Source organism: Abramis brama (assembly GCF_963993115.1).
Source record: "Abramis brama genome assembly, chromosome: 16".
NCBI classification, from domain to species: domain Eukaryota; kingdom Metazoa; phylum Chordata; class Actinopteri; order Cypriniformes; family Leuciscidae; genus Abramis; species Abramis brama.
In genome coordinates this window covers 29,037,606-29,054,195 of record NC_139978.1, presented here as the reverse complement: position 1 = coordinate 29,054,195, position 16,590 = coordinate 29,037,606, and the positions used below count along the sequence as shown (strand labels likewise).

Below are 16,590 nucleotides of genomic sequence, written 5' to 3'. Positions count from 1 at the left end.
TTTTTTGGATCAAATAAATTTATTTGGACATACAATATATACTGCAAGATTTTAAAATGAAACAAATGATATGAAAAAGTAAAAAATAAATAAATAATAAAATGAAGGAAAACATTCATCTCCGCCAATGCTTAACACTCTTAAGACCACCGTTCATACCAAGAACGATAACTATATAGATAACCATAATGAAAACTGTAAAAGTGTCCACACAAAGAACACAGTGCACACTGCAGGTTTGTCATCTGCCCCTTTAAATGCTTGAGCTCTTTAAAGCGGAATGCGGAATGAATTCTGAAAATCTATGAAATCTATCTTTCTTTCAGATGCTAAATCTGTTTGTGGCTGTGATCATGGATAATTTTGAGTACCTGACACGTGACTCGTCCATTCTGGGTCCTCACCACTTGGATGAGTTTATACGGATCTGGGGAGAGTATGACCGCGCAGCATGGTGAGAGATGCAGCTCTCCACTCTCTTCAGTTGATCAAATGCAATACAAATGTTCAAAAAATTAGATGATAGACTGAATTTTTTCTTATTCTGCAAAAAATATTATATTTATTATATATAATTTAACAGTATATAAAATTATATTATATATAAACTAATACAGATGTTTGTTAACAGTTGGGTGTTATACAAGTATGCTGCATGAATGTAATTTGTAAAATGAACTGTATAATTTTGTTTTGAAATTGTCAGTAATGCTTTTGTGTCTCTCTTCACACAAATTTAAAAACACTGTAGGATGATTTAAAGGGGTCATATCATGGATAATCAAATTTCTTTGTTATTTTGATATAAGAGTTCAGTATAAGACAACAATTTGTTTGCAGAATTCAGATCTCATTTACTGGCACAAAGCTGCAGAAATTGGTCGTTCTGTGCATTTGCTTTACAGCAGCAAAGAATGGCATGTTTGATTCTAAGGGCCCTATCATACACCCAGTGCAATGCAGCGCCATGCGTGACACAAGTGTGAGCCTGACCCAGTTATCTTTTTCACGTCTTTCACCATGTTGTTTAAATAGCGCCCATTTGTGCCTCCATGAGAGTGCTGGTCTGAAAACGAGGTGTGTTGAGGCGCATTGTTGGCGCGTTGCTATTTTGAGGCAACTGAAATAGACTGCGCCATTGACCAACTGAAACCTAGTCTAAAGTTTTTTTTTTTTGTTATTTAAAGAGTGCTTTAGTAATGTGCGCCTATAGGTATACGCGAGCGCAACTGGCTTTTAAAGGGAATGGGAAATTACACTGATTGTTTTTTTTCACGTTACGCCCAAAACACACCCATTACTCATAAAGAGAATAGGGACAACCCTTTTAGACCATGCGCCTTGCGTGCCAACCATTTCTCCCCTCATTAAACTAGCAAAAGTGGATTCGGACACGCCCTAAGTGCACTTGCGCCATGCGCTTTAGACCATGTGCTTAGATCGTTAAAATAGGGCCCAATAGTTCAGAGAGATGGCTTAAAACGGTCATGAATTATGATGGCTTTTGGTGAAAAAAATCACTTATGTATGATATGACCCTTTTAAAGTATATTTCATGAAAAATTACCACTCCTACATTTAACTTGACATTGTCTATTTACCATTAACGGTCAGTATTTCCTTCTCCAGTGGAAAACTACACTATAAGGAGATGTACAAAGTAGTACGCTCAATATCACCTCCTCTGGGCTTTGGAAAGAATTGTCCCTACAGGGTGGCATGCAAGGTTTGGCTCACCCACGAAAAAACTACCCCTCTGCCACTCTCTCTCCTCCTCTTCTTTTATCATTCCCCACTTCTTCACTAGCTACCACCCCTTACTCCCCTCTCGTTCCTGTGATTTACTCCAGTGCTACTTTCCACCGGGTCAAAGACTGGCAGAGACAAGAGCTCAGTGCACAGAGAGACAGCTCATCCCTTTGGCCCGCATCCCGCTCCTGAAGTGTGAATAACTGCTGCAGTTAATGACACTGACAGCCATCCATCAGTGAACTCCATTAGATAATATCTAACACTGCCAACGGATGTCAGCGGGATTCAGTCTCTCTGTGCATGAATTGGATTTGGGGCTTTTAGTGAACATAATTCCATAAATGTGGGTTTAAGGTTAGAGGAGGGCAGACTCCTCGTGTTCACCATTGTCTCACCTGTTTGTAAATCAAGAGAAGATTATGCCCCTGACCTACCACAGTGTCAAAAAACACCTTTATATTTCTAAGGGATATATTTGCTACTTGTCAGTTTTTACTTTATGAGGGCATATTTTTTTTGGTCAGGGGCTGATTACCCCTGGTTGGGTTGCCCGGACGAGAGTCTATTAAAGACCCGAAATATCCTATGACCTCTGGTTCATCACTGAGGATGTGTCCAAGTAGCATCGGAAGATGTATATCTAAACTAAAACAACTACATTTTTATATTTTATTGTATGATTTATTTATTTATCTCATTCAAATAAAATATAAATCCCTGCTAATTTCTGACCCTAAGCAAATTTACCCCTGTGGGTTTATGTATTATAATAGCAGGGTTTCCTTTTCAATACACCCTGTCAAACCCTCGGATCCACCTGCTTGACTCTTCAGATCTTTGGCTGTTTTAATATTTTCTCTCCTATAGCCTCTTCTATGCCTGCATTGCATAGAAAAACCTCCACCTGGCCTCACCTCTGTGTTTAATCAGTTTCCCTTTTGACCGTTTTTCTTTTCTTAAGTATGAAACACATTTAAATGACCTTCCCTTTCCTGTCTCTTCCTTCTTCCTCTATCTTTTCTGTTGTTTCCTTTTTTCCTCCACGCCAAACTTCCTCTCCTCCCTCGTTCCTTGGGAATGCCCAATTCTTCTTCCTCCTCCTCCTCTTCATCACATTGCCCCTGGTGACTACCCCCTCCCAGTGGCCGTATTCATTACACTGATATGTACGAGATGCTGACCTGCATGTCGCCACCGCTTGGTCTGGGCAAGAAATGCCCCTCCAAATTGGCGTATAAGGTAGTCTGCAGTATTACAATTTAAATGAAGTCTGCTTGTTTTCAAGAGGCTCAAGCTAAAGGATGTAATTACAGTGGCCTCAATTATTTATTTGTATTTATAAATACTTTATTTACTCAAAATATTTGGACTCTTAAGCCAAAGTATATGAATATCTTTACGTAAAAATATATTTTTGTATTATTTAAAAGGATATTGATCCAAGTGACAATTATTTGTGAGACACAAGTTAGTTAAAAATAAGTTCTAGTATCATTTGTTTGCAGATAACTCTTGATTTCATGTTTTGTATCTAATGCAATGATATTTGTAGTGTTTTAGGGCCACTGAATGTCAAATAATTGTGATACATATAACTATATTATTATAATTCATAAACTATCAGTGATGTTATTGTTTGTCATTGTCTTTTAATCATCCTGCCGTAAAGTCCCTGTACATCCACCAATGATACTTTATTTGAATATGTCACCTTAATGTCTTCAAAACACTGGCATAACCCTGACGCTTATTCCCATGTTAAAGACATATTGCAAAGGGCATATTCATAAAGTGTGATCCTTCAGAATTTTCCAGTTTCTATGCATACATTTCTACTCTGTCTCTATCCAATATATGTGTTTCAACTATATGCATGAATGCGTGGTGTTGTGACATCTTTGTGTTATTTGTAAAAGTTAAACGAAAACTAAACCTAGATGACTTTTTTTTTTTTTAAATGCACACTCACTTTTTAGTTTTGCAATTCTTGAATTTAATTTGTATTTTGTCCTGGTGGTGACTTGCTCTCAGCGGTTGGTTCTGATGAACATGCCAGTGGATGAGGACATGTCCGTCCATTTCACCTCCACACTTATGGCCCTGATACGCACCGCACTGGACATTAAAATCGCTCGAGGTTGGCATCACTGATCATTTCCAGTTCCTTAAAAATCAAACTTACTCTGAAATCTTTTTGCTTCTTCTTTTTTTTTTTTTTTTGCACAATAATATTTGTTCAACTGTTTCTAATGGTTCAATGGTGTAACAGGAGGTGAGGACAGGGGTCAGATGGACGTAGAATTGCAGAAGGAAATCAGTGTCATCTGGCCACACCTCTCCCAGAAATCTCTTGATTTTCTTGTACCCATTAACAAAGGTGAGAGATCCTGTATGGCAGGTTTTTGTATTCTTAAAGCTTGAACACCATCTTATATTTTTTATCAGTGTAATTCACCTTGGTTGTGAAAGTTCAGCTTGTTTTACTAGTTTGGCTACTAGAAGTGCCCATTTACTCCCCTAAAAGTGTCATTTGCACCCTGCATTGAAATGTTGTTTTCTACAATAAACAAAACTTTTTTTCCAGCCAGTGACATGACCATTGGGAAGATCTATGCAGCTATGATGATCATGGACTACTACAAGCAGAACAAAGCTAAGAAGCTCCGTCAACAGCTTGAAGAACAGGTAGAGATGTATTTTACCTCCTGCAACAAGAACTCGAGAGCTAAAGAACAGCCGACTCACAACTTTAGGCCAATTGAATCAGCTTATATATGCAACATCTAACTGTATAGAATGGGGTTCTGAATAGACACAACAGAAAAAAACTCATATTTCCGCTATACTTCCTGAAACTGGAAAGATGTGTTGCTTTGTGGGGAACTAGGTCACTGTGTCACTGGAGAGATTGTGCTGACCATCTAATGTTGTCTTTGCAGAAACATGCACCGATGTTCCAACGCATGGATGCATCCTCACTGCCACAGGACATTCTCTGCAGTGCCAAGGCTCTGCCGTTCCTGTCCCACAGTGCAGGATCTGCCCTGTAATTGTACATGTTGTGTGTATGTGTGTGTGTGTGTGTGTGTGTGTGTGTACTTATATTGGCCCTGTATTTGTCTAAACTGTTGTTATTTTAATATAATTGATATACTATTATGGTTTTTGTTAATATTTTTTGTCATATTTTCTGTTTTAATTTTAGTTGTTTTACCAATCATGTTTTGTGTTTTTGTCTTTAAATATATATATATATATGTAGTTTTTTGTATGTTTTTGTTTTTAGATTTAATTATTAACTCTTTCCCTGGCATTTACAAGTTTTCTGGTCTTTTATTAGATAGTGCTACCCTTTTTTACGGCTTTCCGTTTTTTTCACTGTTATATGGTAGGGGGCACTATTACGCATCTTCTGAAAGAGAACTGAATCAAAACACAGGCGAAGATGCAGAAACAAGCGATAGCATATGTAATCACATATGTATATGTAAAATAACGCGATCACCAACAATAAACAGCATATAAATCAAAACTGAAATGTTAAATAAAAAAATATATATAATAATAATTTCAAGTAATGATTTTTTTGGGGGGGTTTTGATATTAAAGGGTTAGTTCACCCAAAAATGACAAATCTATCAGTAATTACTCACCCTCATGTTGTTCCAATCCCGTAAGACTTTCGTTCATCTTCAGAACACAAATTAAGATATTTTTGATTAAATTTGAGAGCTGGCTCACTCCTCCGACGAGAATACTTTTTGTGCGCAAAATAAAAATTACGACTTTATTTTTACTTTAAGTTTATAAACGCTTGATAAACTTATGGTTGAGCCACTGTAGTCACTTGGACTATTTTAAACATTGTCTTTACTAACTTTTCTGGGCAGGCAAGTTTCAATAACATTGAAGCCTATGGAGGAGTGAGACAGCTCTCAGATTTCATAAAAAATATCTTAATTTGTATTCTGAATAAGAACGAAAGTCTTACAGGGTTGGAACAACATGAGGGTGAGTAATTACTGACAGAATTTTGTAATTTTTGGGTGAACTAACCCTTTAGTTTTAGTTAACCATAATAACCCCGGTCTGCACCTCTTTCCATTAGTTCTTTTTATTCTTCTGTATATGGTGCAATATTTAAAAGCATTAGAGGTATAATTATTTTTTTATTTTGTGATAAAGATTGACATTTTTTTACATAACATACAATTAACCTAGCATGAAGGTCTTGATCTTTTTTATTTTATCCAACAACGTGACATAAACTGTTGAACTGATTGGCATTTTTAAGTATCTACTCATTTCTGATCCCCCAAAACAAACCTTGTTTGGTGACACATTTGTGGTGCATACCAACATGAGCATAATTGACAAGTATATCTGTTGTTTATTCAGCACTAGAGGTGGGTTTGTGGCACTGAGTCCCATCTCCCCTCAAGATCTCTTCATGCAGCCCTTGGGCCAAGACAGCATGGAGGAGAGGGAGGAATACCAACACCACTATCACCTCCAGAGCATGGTAGGAGAAACTAAATCCTAAATACACAATGAAATGCATTTCATCTCAGACATATTGGCACAGTAAGCCTTGACTTGTCTTGCATTTTATTCATTGTTTTACATATGTGCATGAAATACCTGATAGCTGCTTTGTTTTGTGAAACATTCAAATTCACTATCTATTTAAAATTCTCAAACAGTATGTGAATTCACGCTCATGCTAAATTTTTTATTCCATGACGGTTTATGAATAATTCAGGTTATAAAACAGTTACAAAAGATAATAGGGTCTGAATACCACTCAGCCAAAGACACTGATCCATTTGTGAAAGTTTTAGGAATATAAAGGTGGAACAAAATATTCTGAATCTATTTTGAGATGTGATTGGCAAAGCACAGACTTTAATTGAGACTGTGTCTGAGACTGTGGGTAGTGTGTATGCTTATGTAGGCAACTAAAAAAACAACAACAGTGCAAGCAAAATAATTGACTCTGGGTTGTTAAATTGCTAATTCAAATGTCCATTGTCAGTTATGTGCTAAAAGTTTATTTAGTGAACTTGGACTAAAAGTCACAAAACTCCAACTTTCATATCTTTTTCTAATGTTTTTTAAGATGTCTGGCAATGGTTTGTCAGATTTTCAAAAGCGAGTAGATTCGTTTAAGCTATTATAAAAATGTTCACAGCAAGAGATATAATCAGCACTGTCCAGATTTTATCAAAAGGCCACGCTATATGTAAATTACTTCATTAATTGAGTGGCTGCCACTCTAAAGCATATAGAAGTAATTTTCCCCAGCATAAGAAAAAAAAATCATGCTTTGGTAAATCTTAATTATGAGATACATATTGGACTGATGTCTAATCTATCATGAAGTCATCTGCATGGACATCACCTCTCTGGTTCACAACCTTGCATGATATTTCTTTTCACATTTTGCAGCTTTATTGCCATCCCTTTATTATTTACCTTCTGGCCTTGTAAAGGAAGAGATTTTAGAGAGTTGTTTTTTTTAAGGTTCAGAAGGGTGTATTGATGTGGTTTCTCAAGGTTAGACTGCTAGGTCAAGATAACATCCATCACTTATATAACCAGTGATCAGTTATACAGTCTTTCTGTGCTCTTATCTGTACTCTTATTTGCTTCCCCTCTTGGTAGCTTTTTCTTTGCCTCTCTTCCATGAACTGTGATATAATGCTAGATGTCTTAAGGGATTTTAAGATGGTTTATGTTTGAAACTCTTTTGTGCAAGAGCGCTTGTGAGTACGCCCAATATGTGTGGCTTTTGCTTTGAAACTCTCTACACCCCCTATGAGTTGCTTATGTGTAATGGCTCTATGTTGTGCTTATGGTGCTTCACTCTTGCCACTTTACTTTTCCTCTACTCTATCTTTTTGAATATAAACTTATCTTTTCTTTAAATGAACACTTTGCTTCTAAAAGAGTATAACATTAGCCAGGTTGTTACATTAAGATTATTACATTGTCCACTTCTGATGGTGAATAGAACGAATGGGCATTTGGTGCAATGCTAAGTATATATATATTTTTTAGTTAGGATTGAATGTCTCTTCCTCCTCCCCGTTTTTTCTCTCTCTAACTGCGTAGGTGCCAGAGCACAAAGAATTTAGCAGTGTGATGTGCCCCAGTAGCATGCAGGCCGATCCTCTGCAAGTGCCAGGGAGAGGCATCTCTATCCGAGCCTCTTCTATGCCTCGCCTGGAGGTAGAGCCACAGGTACTACCTGTGTTAGCCTAGTCTGCACTGTGGTTAACATCAGTGTTGGCGTTGGTCCCAAAGAGGGAATGGAAGAAATGGGTAGGAAGGTGTAGTTTGTGATTTGAAGGGACTGTAATGGCTCACCCTGTTGGAAAGTCTAAAAATTCTGATTAGAGTGGTAACATGTTTATGTAGTCATGTCTCTGAAAATATTAATATGAAATAATAGTGTTTAAAATATGAGTTATAGTAAAATAATTATAATTGTAATATTGTTATATTTAAATATATTTAAATAATTTATATAAATATTAAAGTAATATAAATGTTATGGGTATAATATTAATGTATAAAATAAAAAAATAAAAAGTGTTAATGTTATATATGCTTTAAATATGATAAAATATTTTAGACGGTTGATTAAATAGTGTGCTAAAGGTCAACCTGGATAGAACTGGTGGTTTAATTTAGTGGGAACCTATGGTGTAACCAGCTACTAGAAACCAATCAATTTAACCAGCTTGACCAACCTGTTTTTTCCTGCAGGGAATGTTAGGAGGTGGTGGTTGCCTTTGTTAGAACTCAGTTCAGAAACTCATTTCATTTACATTGTTTAGTGTTATGTCACTATCAGTATGTCACTATTTCAAAGAGAGAGAGTGTGTAAATATTAAACCATAACATGACTGTGTTGTTTTTTGTGTCTGTGTTTGGCCGTTTGTTGATGCGTGTGTGCTTTCGGGGTTTGTATGTGTGTTTGTGTGTTCTGTGTGTTTTTGTGTTTCGCACATGTACAGCAGGTATCTTCAGAGAGCAAACTGATGAAGCGTTCATTCTCCACGATTGGTGATCAGTGTGTGAATGGTGACTGGCAGGAAGAGTTCTCTCTGGAGAGGGTGAGCCCTGACCGACTGGAGAGACCCAGACAAAGAAGCTTCAGAGGTGAGTTTGCAGTAGGGCTGTCAGAAGTGTGGGTACTAAAGTACCATGTCAGTACTAAAATTGAAAAAACTTAATGACACAAGTCTTTCGATGATATCGGACTTGTGTACTCTGTGACGATTCCCAGGTCAAGGCCACATTTATATGTGTGTTTTGTGGCTGCACATGTCTCAACATATGCTTATGTTTGTGCATGTGCAGCTGTCAGATCAAACCTGCGGGAGCCAGTGGACAAGGAGAGAGGACGGTCTAAAGAGCGAAGACACCTGCTGTCTCCAGACGCGTCTCGATGTAACTCAGAGGAAAGGAGTCAGTCCCAGGAGAGACGCCACTCTCGGTCACCCAGTGAGGGCAGGAAGCACACAACCCTCAGACAGGTGAGGACACAAACACATGTGCACTTTTACCCAGAAGAATATTTAGTATTTTCTAAGGTAAGCAAACATATTACTAATGCAAAGTCTGTGGTCGGTAAGATATTTTTTTTCCACAAAAATCACCAAATCAGCACATTGGAATGATTTCTGAAAGATCATGCGACACTGAAGACTGGAATAATGGCTGCTGAAAATTCAGCCTTGCCATCACAGGAATAAATTATATTTTAAAATATATTACAATAGAAAGCAGTTATTTTAAATTGTAATAATATTTCACAATTTTTAATAAATATTTTTACTTTTGCAATATTTTTACTTTATTTTTGCAGTCTTGGTGATCATAAGGTACTTCTTTCAAAAACATTAAAAATCTTACAACCCCAAACTTTGAATGCCAGTGTACATTGAAGGACTTCTAATTATGCATTTATTTCTTCCCTTCATCACCTAATTTGTTTCTTTTTCTTTCTGTCTGTCTATTTACCTACAATCCTATAGGGAAATAGTTCAAGCAGCCCAATTCCCTCCACTTCTGATTCAGGGACGCCTCGAGGGCGTCGGCAGCTCCCAAAGACACCTTCTCGTCCTCGGCCCCACATCTCCTACTCTCCTTTAGTGTGCCGTGCCAATCCCGAGTTGGGAGAGGCTCGGTCAAGGGCCAAGCCCGCAGAGGAAGGGGAGGAGCCAACCGGGACTGGTCCTGGCACCGCCATGGCCCACTCCACCCCTCACCGATACATCTCGGAGCCATACCTGACACTGCAGGAGGACGTTAACAGTCCGGACTCAACCGGTGTGGAGGAGACTCTCACTTTCGAGGCTGCCATAGCAACCAGCCTGGGCCGCTCCAACACCATCAGTTCTGCCCCACAACTACGTCACACCTGGCAGGTGCCTAATGGACATTTCCGTAAACGACTAGGACAAGCCACGCCTGGGACGTCAGGCTGTGAGCTTCTCAGTGACACTGATGAGGATGACCGGTGTTAGGGATGTTTAGAAGATTCTGTGTCACCTTACGGGGTGGATTGATGCCTCTGGACTTTGTGCCTCAATCCAAGGAAAAATATGCCTGTGTGTGTTTATTTGTGTATCTGTGAATGTGGAGTCTGATCAGAGTTGTGTAATCCTCTCAGAAGAACCGTACAAAAGACCTGAAGATCACAGCCTGCTTGTGGTTAAATGGAAACATTCTGAAATGATCAGCAGTCCTAGCATGAGCACACTGAGGTTAAAGAACAGGTTTGTGCCCTAACACTTTCTCTGGACCCACCTCGCAGATCAAGCACAGGCTAATGCAGATGAATCCAAACTCGTCATTAGGATTCGGGCCATGCCCGAATGAACTCAGGTTTCCAAACCTGACTAAACATTTTGAGACGTCCCATCAGCAGAATACCTGTATAATGCCAATAAGGACAGCGTGTTCAAACACAGCGTTTACATAGTCCTTTCCCAGCATGGTATACAGTAACATACATGTGTATGCCACTTCTTTTTAATTTCTAGAGGCTGATGGGCAGAGAACAGATGCGTAACCAGGGCTTTGACATCCTGATTGTTCTGCTACCTGTGTCATTGGTTCATTTAGGAGGTACACACACACATACATTTCAGTACACACACTCAGAGCGCATGCAGTGATGTTCAGTCTGTCCATGACGAGAGGTAAATACCCCTTTAACTACATATCGTAATAATGACTGACATTCCGTGAAGGTAACAGGGACTTGAAGGACCTGATGAATTGTGCATGACGTTTAATGCAAGTGGATCCAGGTGACATCCTGGCCTTTAACAATAGAGTCTATGTGGAGGACTCGTGTACCATATGTAAATATCACAAATCCGGTATATGTACTGAGAAGTCTTTAAGCCATGTTTTCTGTAAAGGACCTAAATTGTCTTAAAGATGTTATCTTTTGTGACACGATGACCAATCCATGTCCTTTATACTTGTAATGCAAACTATTTGAAATGGACATGGTTCACACACTCCAAGTTATGTTTGATTAGACTTATCATTTCATTCTTAACCAGCTGATTTTTCTTGGCCCTTAAGAAATCTCTTAAAAGTCTCTCTTTGGGTGAATCTCACAAAGCCTGTCTGGGTCATTATTTCACCCCAAAACCAAGAGGAAAAAAATAAGCAATTATATTTTGCATATAATCCCTATTTTAATACCATTACGAATATTTGCATTGTAACATATCATGTTGTGTACAGTAAATACAATACAAAAGTAAAATGGGTTGCTTCAAAATGAAAAAAACACATTTAGTTGTGAAGTATTTATGTTGTAAAATCTTATGAGAATAATATTATCAATTATAAAACTCTACAAAATCTCTAAAGTTCTGGATGCATTGCAGTAATGATAAATTGGAGGAAAATTGTCATGAAAATAAATGTCAATGCAAATAATCCTAATTGTACAGAAATAGGGTTCCTTGCTTCCTATGCAAACTATCATTTAAAAAAAAAAAAAAAAATGTTGGGTATAATTTGACCTGAACATGTTTTAGTGTGATTCACCCCTCAAGCACTATTAACAGAATGGGAAAGCAATTACAAATGAGCGTTTGTTGCCTTTGGGTTCATATGTAATGTTTACTGTGAATTTCCATTTATAGTTTGGCTTAGAAACTGGACGAGTCCTTGTAGTTTAAACTGATGGCAAGCATCAACTCCCTCTTACGTGCTTGGCCTAGCAGAAATGCTGCTCTTATGAATGCATTTGTAGAAATTCGAAATGGACGTTTAGCCCGAATGTGGGTGAGTAGCGATTGAAATGTAGCTGTAGGAAACGGGCATAACGTGTAAAATTATTCTTTAGAGTATTGTAGCAGAAATATGGAACAATTGTATTGGTCACCCAACATGCCACTTCAGACCGGCCTCCTCTCTCAATTCCCCTCAAAAACTGCAAAGAAAAAAAGCAAAGATAATTACATAGCATTTTTATTTCAAAAAAACATCTTTGGTTAGTTTCTGCATATCCAGCATCTTAATAAAAAAACATTTTAAGATCAGTTGCCCCTCAAGAGAATTTCTGTATCATGTGTTGTGTTGTAATTTGTTTTCTTGACATGTTCCTGAATGTGAATAGAGAGTATTTGATACTTGTTCTACCTGACCTACTGGGGGTCGCTGCCTTGTGAATTATATGAAATAAAAAAAAATACCCGTTGCAGCAGAATCTCTTCTTCCTAAATCTCGATGTTCTGTGTGGTTTGTTTAACAGTTTGCATATGTTGCTATGCCATGTGTCAGTGGTTAGAGTTGATTCTCTGCTCTAGCATATTGCTCTAAGGGAGTTGAAAACTTTTTCTTCTTTATGGCTCCATTGGCAGTATCACGTTTATTTATAAACTCAATTTCAAACTGTGAGATTCTCTATAGCACTTCAGCAGCGTGTTGTGGATGATGATTTACTGCTGCTGTCTATATTTGGCCTGTCCCACTTTCGTGGAAGCCCAACCATCTGTTTTTCTGTAGAAACAAGTGAGAATGCCCACGACGTGCAAAATATATAGTCTTAGACTGTAAGGATAATTTTAGAAACATTTCTGAGGAAAAAGATACCGGTGATCCCACGATGGATGGATGGATGGATGGATGGATGGATGGATGGATAGAGAGATAGAATTACTGATAGATAGATAGATAGATAGATAGATAGATAGATAGATAGATAGATAGATAGATAGATAGATAGATAGATAGATAGATAGATCGCTCATATATTTTCCAACCTGACATTTACTTATGACCTCAGTTTCTATCTGATATGAATGATCCTGTCCCACTGCAATAGTACATTAAAACAGCCTTGACTCTAAACTGTTACTGACCCAACTGACCCCCCCTGCTTGTGGGTGGAGAAAGACTCGGAGATCAGATGGAAATATTGTACCAGGGTTTGAGAAGAGTCCATATAGAGATATCTCACTAGCAGGTGAAGCGTTCTGCCTTTGATGCTCATGGATGAGCGAAGCCAAGAACGCTATATAGAGCTGAACCTGTTCCAGGTGCTGCCAATCTGTCTGTTACATCAGGTCAGCATATGTGGGGGAGCTGAGGCGAGACAGACCATCTGCTGATAAAATCACTAAACCAATACATACACACATGTCTGTTTGTTTGTATATAGGAGCTGTCACATTTTAAGAAGGGACAACATCATGGTAAACATTTTTCTTTTTGCCAGAGTAGCAGTCAAAAATCCATAAATATCAGCATTGGAAGAAGGCTACTTTCATGCTTCACAGTCACTTTGTGTAATGAGTCTTTCTAAACAATATCCTTGGTGACAGATGACCTATGAATTAAATGATGTGTATTTTTACTTACCGATATTACGGTCTATTATTTTTTTGTTATTGAAGATGAAAATTCTGTTTGTTTGGATTTGACAAGAAAGTTAGACTTTTTTTTCCCAGTGACTTTCTTTTACTGAATGTACTTTTCAGTTCTGTGGTAAACCTAACATTAGTATGTGAGCTGAAGCTGGGTAGGGAAAGCATCTCTCTGTGTATATAACAGCAGTACTTTGATTCATCACAGATCTAAAAGTGATCTTCTGTACTGACGCAGACTGATGAAATGCCTCTGCTATATTTAGGGAGAGGCAGTGTGTTATTTGTAATAATCGGTTGCGCACAGCCCCAATACTTATGTTTTTCTTATGTGCATTGGAATTTTGTGGGTGCATGAGCCCATTTGAGTGTGTGTGTGTGTGTGTGTGTGTGTGTGTGTGTGTGTGTGTGTGTGTGTGTGTGTGTGTGTGTGTGTGTGTGTGTGTTGTGTAAGTGTGAACCAGGTTCTCTGATGAGGTAACAGTTTATCTATCCGGAGGAGTTTGAGAAGTGCAGGTGCAGCTTACTTTCATCGCCACCTGGATCTGTTGATACATATGAGACATAAAGACACACTACCAAAGTAAATATTTTTATGTCTATTATTGTTCATTATCATTATAATTCATTCCAAACTAGAATTTTTGTATCTCATAATTCATAGCACCAAATGTACCACTGTTATAGACATGCACACGTGAAAGACAGATAATGATGGAGCCAGTATTTTATTTGATTTATTTTATAAATGCTGTATCCCATAATAATAGCACCAATTTATCATCAACATAGTAACATTGTTATGGGCATACATGTGTAAACAACAGATAATAAAGGCTAGAGTATTTCATTTTTTATATTATTTTTTATTTTATATTGCTTTTTTATGTTTCTACTGTGATGTTTTTTTTTTACAACCACTTACATTTGCATTCTAGTGTTCATTAAAAGGATATTTCCACTGCAAATCCTCTCAGTGTGGGGTTAATTTGACACAACATTTGCAACAGTCATATTGACTAGAATGTGTGATATGAAATGCAGGCTACTGTTTAACCACCAGCTCTACAATTCTCTAGAGATGTAAAATTGTTCTTGAACCACATATTTGTGTTCATATTTTCAGCGGTGTCCCATTTAAACAGGACCTGACTGAATAATACTGAGTAGAGAATGTTTTCTAGACCAATCATACCGCTGAGAGGAGCCAAACAGCCATGCCTCACACCCTTTACCGTAAGTTAGACACTTCTATAAACACCTTGTCACATTCCTCACTGGGATCATATAGTGTGAATAGAACAGACACGCACACATATGCTTAGGAAAAAGAACTATAGTGATGAGACCATGCTTGGGGTGAATATGATTCATTGCGCACTGTGGAGATCAAATATTAGTTGCATGCTTTAGATCTAACAGAACTAAACAATAAATCACTTATAAAGCACTGGTAAATAAACAGTGTTTTAACGAAGGATCTGAAATATAATGCTCATCAATGTGGCATTTGATCTGTTATTGATCCTGTTAAAAGATCCTGTAGAAAAATGCTTCAGGACCCAGGGTTTATGTTGTGGTGGTGACCCTTCCTTACTTTTGGTTCATGTGGGAGGTGTTATGATCCCTCTTCATCAGGGGCATAGTTAGGGTCTGAACTCATTTCCTCAAGTTTCTGCAGTGGGATCTACATTGCTTATGCATATAGCTGTGCCATGGAGTGAGTGTTTATGGCACAGCCCATCTCTGGCATTTCTCCAGGTCCAGGTCTGTTTTAGTGCTGTCCAGGGGTCAAAAACTGACCATACCTCCTTCTGAAGCGCTCACAGACCGGCCTGCCTCCTCGAAGTCATGCAGGACTCCGAAACTCTGCTTAAACTTCTCTACTGCGTAGTAAGTGTTTCTTCCTATCCTCTTATCCAAAGCAAATGCTTGAAAGTAAATTTACATTTATTCATTTAGCAGATCTTCTTTTTATTGTTTGTAGAATAGTTGTTTTATTTCTGCATTGGCACACAAAATTAGGCTCTTGGTCTTAGTACTTTTGTCTCGGCAAGCACAGGTGAACGAGTCTCTCCATCTGTATTTTTATGTGGTTTGACTCGTGTGTTTGATCGACCCAGACCAGGCCTGAGGCCCTCGTGACGAGGACAGGAAGAGAGAATATAACATTCTTGCTTGTCTTTCTTTTTAGACTAAACTCAATTCAATACTAGTTATAGACAACAACAAAAAAAGTATATAAAAAAAAATTGTGGTCTAATCTGAGGGTGCTTTTGGAAAACATTTTATAATAATTTATTCATAGTGGCCAAATGTGATGTCCGACCTACAAGTTCGATTAAACCAAATTTTTCATTACTTTCAATATGAGGGAAGAACAAAACACTTGCTTGGTTAAAGGGATACTCCACTTTTTTTGGAAATAGGCTCATTTTACAACTCCCCCAGAGTAAACAGTTGAGTTTTACCGTTTTCGAATCCATTCAGCCGATCTCCGGGTCTGGCGGTACCACTTTTAGCATAGCTTAGCATAGATCATTGAATCGGACAGGACCATTAGCATCTCTCTCAAAAAAATTACAGAAGAGTTTCAATATTTTTCCTATTTAAAACTTGACTCTTCTGTAGTTACATCGTGTACTAAGACCGACGGGAAATGAAAAGTTGCGATTTTCTAGACTGATATGGCTAGGAACTATACTCTCATTCCTGCATAATAATCAAGAAACTTTGCTGCCGTACCATGAGTCCAGCAGGCGTAATGATATGACGCAGCGCCTGAAAATAGGTCTAATATGTTAGACAAACTTAGTCCCGGTCACGTTGGAAGTTACCGAGCTAGGGACTATTTTCAGGCGCTGCGTCATATCATTACGCCTCATTTTCCGTCGGTCTTAGTACACGATGTAACTACAGAAGTGTCAAGTTT

General features: G+C 38.0%; 1 protein-coding gene across 1 annotated transcript in view; it reads left to right on the top strand.

The window, feature by feature from the left end:
• Window positions 1–12,490, top strand: part of cacna1ea (calcium channel, voltage-dependent, R type, alpha 1E subunit a) — a gene marked incomplete at its 5' end in the record, with an annotated part of 148,361 nt that extends 135,871 nt beyond the window's left edge. Inside the window, 11 exons of the mRNA XM_084086491.1 lie at window positions 327–454; window positions 1,630–1,726; window positions 3,784–3,889; window positions 4,022–4,129; window positions 4,337–4,437; window positions 4,692–4,798; window positions 6,151–6,274; window positions 7,867–7,995; window positions 8,778–8,919; window positions 9,121–9,296; window positions 9,798–12,490. Coding sequence (XP_083942617.1) covers window positions 327–454; window positions 1,630–1,726; window positions 3,784–3,889; window positions 4,022–4,129; window positions 4,337–4,437; window positions 4,692–4,798; window positions 6,151–6,274; window positions 7,867–7,995; window positions 8,778–8,919; window positions 9,121–9,296; window positions 9,798–10,289 — 1,710 coding nt within the window. The 3' untranslated portion in view covers window positions 10,290–12,490. The remainder of the gene's footprint in view (window positions 1–326; window positions 455–1,629; window positions 1,727–3,783; window positions 3,890–4,021; window positions 4,130–4,336; window positions 4,438–4,691; window positions 4,799–6,150; window positions 6,275–7,866; window positions 7,996–8,777; window positions 8,920–9,120; window positions 9,297–9,797) is intronic.
• Window positions 12,491–16,590: the final 4,100 nt, after the last annotated feature.